Source organism: Naegleria gruberi (genome assembly GCF_000004985.1).
Source record: "Naegleria gruberi genomic scaffold NAEGRscaffold_105, whole genome shotgun sequence".
In the NCBI taxonomy this organism is placed as follows: domain Eukaryota; phylum Heterolobosea; class Eutetramitea; order Acrasida; family Naegleriidae; genus Naegleria; species Naegleria gruberi.
Genome location: NW_003163222.1, coordinates 5,444 through 9,228, shown reverse-complemented (window position 1 = coordinate 9,228; position 3,785 = coordinate 5,444). Strand labels below are relative to the sequence as shown.

The window sequence follows — 3,785 nt, the reverse complement described above, 5'->3', positions numbered from 1 at the left end:
TCGCAGGTTCTTCATCAATCGAATCTCCAGTGTTTTGAAAGAGTTTTTAACCAAGAACTCTAAGCTCTCCAATATCACACAAATTTGTTGTAGCAGTAATGATTTTTTAATCAGTTCCATACAGAATGTTAGGATTGAAATTGTGGATATTATTATGGATATTCAGAAAAACAAAAATTTTCTTTCACAATTGAAAAGTGACTATTTGAATTTCTCTCCGGTGCACTTGTTTATTGATACCAGCTTATCAATGGCGGATTTCAAAAAGAAGAGCCATTCAATAGTGCAATCATTGAAAAAGATGAGAAGGCACTTTTTACCAATTTGTGATATTTTCCAAATAGTTTACAAATCTTCCAATCCTCTTTTCTACCTTATTCAAAGAGTTGGTGAAGCATGCAGACAAGCAAAGTGGATCTATAAACCAAGTGATTGCATGTTAGTTTTTGAAGCACTCTATCCATTATTTGTAGAGATGAAAGAGGAAGAGTATGAAAATCTTGCAACATCTCCAAGCATTGTCAAAGAGGCAGCTCATACTCCCTTATGCTTCTCAAGTTTATTCTCCCCCAAGATTGCCTTACCAGTGCATGTGAGAGCTATTCACAAAAAGTTGTTGGCAATTACAGAGGATAACATTTTTAGAATCTTGTTGGATATTATACATACCGATAGTACTCAGAAGAATTTTTCCTTATTCAAGATGGCAATTGAATGTGCCTTAGAGAATCCATCAGAATTCGCTCCAACTCTCATGAAAAACAGAATTGCTGCTGCAATGGGTAGTATGCGAAGTGGATCTTTTAATGAGCAATTGAGCGAATTCCTCATCCAAATTCACCCAATTGTCGATTCAATTTGTGAAAGTAAAAAATGGTAAATGAGAAAGAGAAGACTAAATAATATTGGATGTACAGATTCATATCTGAATAATAATAAGTTGAATCGTTTAGTTTGCAACGATTACTTTTACGTCATCAAAAGTTCACAGTTCTTTACTAATTTTCATTCATTAATTTCGAACAAAAAAGTTCAACACTCACAAATTTACAAAAAAAAATGTCGTTACCTCCAAACAATACATCATTACGCAACCCACAGTCTATTTTAAATGATTTAATAGAATCACGGAAATCTCTTCCTATTCTTCGAATCATGTCGTTTAATGTGAATTTTGGTGGTGTTAATTATGATGGAGCACTTTCGTATAATGGTCAACGAGTTTTACAAGCCATGAAGGAGAATGTGGATAATGTTGATTTGATTTGTTTACAGGAGACTCATGTTGGGTGGGAAATTGCAGTTTCGAATAGTACAACACTTTCTACTCAATATCCTAATCAAGTTTGGGATCATTCCAAGACGAATGTTTATTTAGCAAGTGGAACTGGAGTGATGGCTAAAGCTAATCTCAATTTGGATGTGGAAATGTTGAGTAGTAATGTGGAGGGAAGTTATTTTGATGCCATGCATATTATTGTGACAAGAAAGAATTCGAAACTTGAAGATTCTTTTAATTATCAAGTATTGAATTTACATTTGAGACCTCCTCTCTCATTCGAAGGTGGAAATTTACAACATATTAGTGCCTTTCTCTATCAAACCGTTTCAGTAAGACGAAATGAAGTTGAGAGTTATACGAAACAAGCATTACAAAAATGTTCCTATCCACTCATCATTTTAGGAGATTTCAACGAAACAAGTCAATCTGGAATATTCCAATCTAACTATGCCTCCCTCCTCAAAGAAATGAATTTCCATGATTTTATTGAAAATCAAACAACTTGGTATTGGCCACTGAAAGGCCCATTTTCATTGTGGGGAAGTTATGATCACATTTTTGGAAGAAAGGATCAGTTTAAATTGATTTCGAGTAAGGTATTGAGTGAGTATAAGGAAAATGCATCGGATCATTTGCCATGTATTGTTTGTTTGCAACCTTTGGTTTCGAATTTGCAAGAAAACACTGTAATTGAACTTATTAATTAAAATACAGTTTCAATTATATCAATATAGCAGATTTGTAAAATATAAAGTGATTATCTTGGTTTATTTCTTTCCTCTTCTTCTGACAAAGATAATGACAACAATGATGAGTGTAATAATTGTGGCAATAACACAACATCCACCAACACCACCAACAATGGCACCTATTAAAACTGTGTAATCTGTCAAGATTGTGGAATCGTCAGTATTAGAGTTAGTAGTTGCCTTCTTGTAGTTTTGATCAATGATTCCAAATGAAGTTAAATGGAAAGTCTTGCATGTAAGTGAAATTGTCAAGGTAACATTTCCATCAGCAAGGTTGTGGAGAATAATCTCTGTAATTTCACTTTCAACCCCATCCGATTTCCATACCTTTTCACTTTCATCATAATACATACAAGTTACATTCAAGGTTTCAATATTCGAAACAGTCATGTTGACCTTATTGAAATATAATGAAATTGGTTCTTCGAGATTTTGGACAGAAATTTTTTGATTAGAACTTGACTTGACAAGAACAATTGAGATGACTGGTGAAATAACCTCAGAAGTTTCTGTTACTTTGCTTGCTGATGAAACAGAACTGACAACAGTAACAGTGTCATTCTTCAATGTTGAATCAACACTTGTCAAGTATTGTGAAATTGTTGATGGCAGTGAAACAGTGACAGTACTTGTAGATGAGAACTCGATAGTTTTCGAATCCAATTGAGTGACATTTTGAACTGTTGTAACTTGAGTTTCAGTTGTGTTGAGAGACGTTGTTGTACAAACATATGAGCTTGACAAGACAGAACAAATATCAGCAGTTGAGCAATCGTTTCCAGAATATCCACTTGAGCAGCTGCAGTTATTCAATGATGAACAAATTCCATTTCCTGAACAAACTTTTGCATCATTGTAGGCGAGTCCATAACATGAAGTAATGTTGCAGACAATACCTTGTGAAGATTGAGTCAAATAATACTTTTCATCCTTACAATATGGTGTTAACATTCTCACTCTATTGTTTCCAAAGTCTGAGAAGATGATTCTACCATCCTGTAAAATAGAAAGTCCTGTTGGTTGATACAATAAAGAATTCTTTGAATCTGACAAGTCACCATTGAAACCTGGTTGGAAGAATGATCCAGCAATGAGTGAAATATTGCCATTCAAATCAACCTTTCTAATGATATGACCTTCTGTCTCTGCAATAATCATATCACCAGTTGGCAAGAATGCAACAGAACCAGGGTTTTTCAAATAGGCACTTGTTGCCTTGACATTATCGATAATAATCGAAGCATTGTTTGCACCCATACCAGCAATGGTTGTTACCTTTCCTTTACCAGATAAACTTGTTTTCCTAATTAAGTTATTGTTCATGTCAGCAAATACAAGTTCACCGTTTTGAATTCTCATATCCCATACATAGTTAATATTGGTTTGATTGGCCCAGTTGTCGCCATTATAAATAGATGCATATGCTCCAACAATGGAATCAATAATACCAGTTGAGAGGGAAATTTTACGAATTCTATAATTGAATGCATCAGAGATATATAAATCATTGTCTACCAGTAATATTGATGAAACACCTCTGATTTTTGCATTAACAGCCAATCCCTTATCACCTATACCTCCCGCAACTGTTTCAACCAATCCTGAAGAGGTTATCTTTCTCACTCTATCATGTAAATAATCAGAAAAGTATAATTCACTGGAAGTAGGAGAGTAAGCTACAGCAATTGGTTGATAAAGATTGGTCAATGTCGCTTCCAATCCATCTCCATTCAAATCTGTATTTCCTGTACCAG

The 3,785-nt window shown here is 34.3% G+C and overlaps 3 protein-coding genes across 3 annotated transcripts; 2 read left to right on the top strand and 1 right to left on the bottom strand.

Annotated features, from left to right (window-relative positions):
• Window positions 1–301: 301 nt before the first annotated feature.
• On the top strand, window positions 302–880 carry NAEGRDRAFT_76264 (uncharacterized protein; the record flags this gene model as incomplete). The annotated part of the gene is made up of 1 exon (XM_002668769.1): window positions 302–880. One exon carries the CDS (start codon window positions 302–304, stop codon window positions 878–880), a length of 579 nt encoding a protein of 192 aa, XP_002668815.1.
• Window positions 881–1,155: 275 nt separating this feature from the next.
• Window positions 1,156–1,753, top strand: NAEGRDRAFT_76263 (uncharacterized protein; the record flags this gene model as incomplete). Its single annotated transcript, XM_002668768.1, has 2 exons — window positions 1,156–1,611; window positions 1,685–1,753. 2 exons carry the CDS (start codon window positions 1,156–1,158, stop codon window positions 1,751–1,753), a joined length of 525 nt encoding a protein of 174 aa, XP_002668814.1.
• A 296-nt stretch (window positions 1,754–2,049) lies between these two features.
• NAEGRDRAFT_54589 (uncharacterized protein) lies at window positions 2,050–3,688 on the bottom strand (the record flags this gene model as incomplete). Its single annotated transcript, XM_002668764.1, has 1 exon — window positions 2,050–3,688. A coding segment is annotated over one exon (1,638 nt), but the record flags the coding sequence as incomplete, so codon positions are not given.
• Window positions 3,689–3,785: the final 97 nt, after the last annotated feature.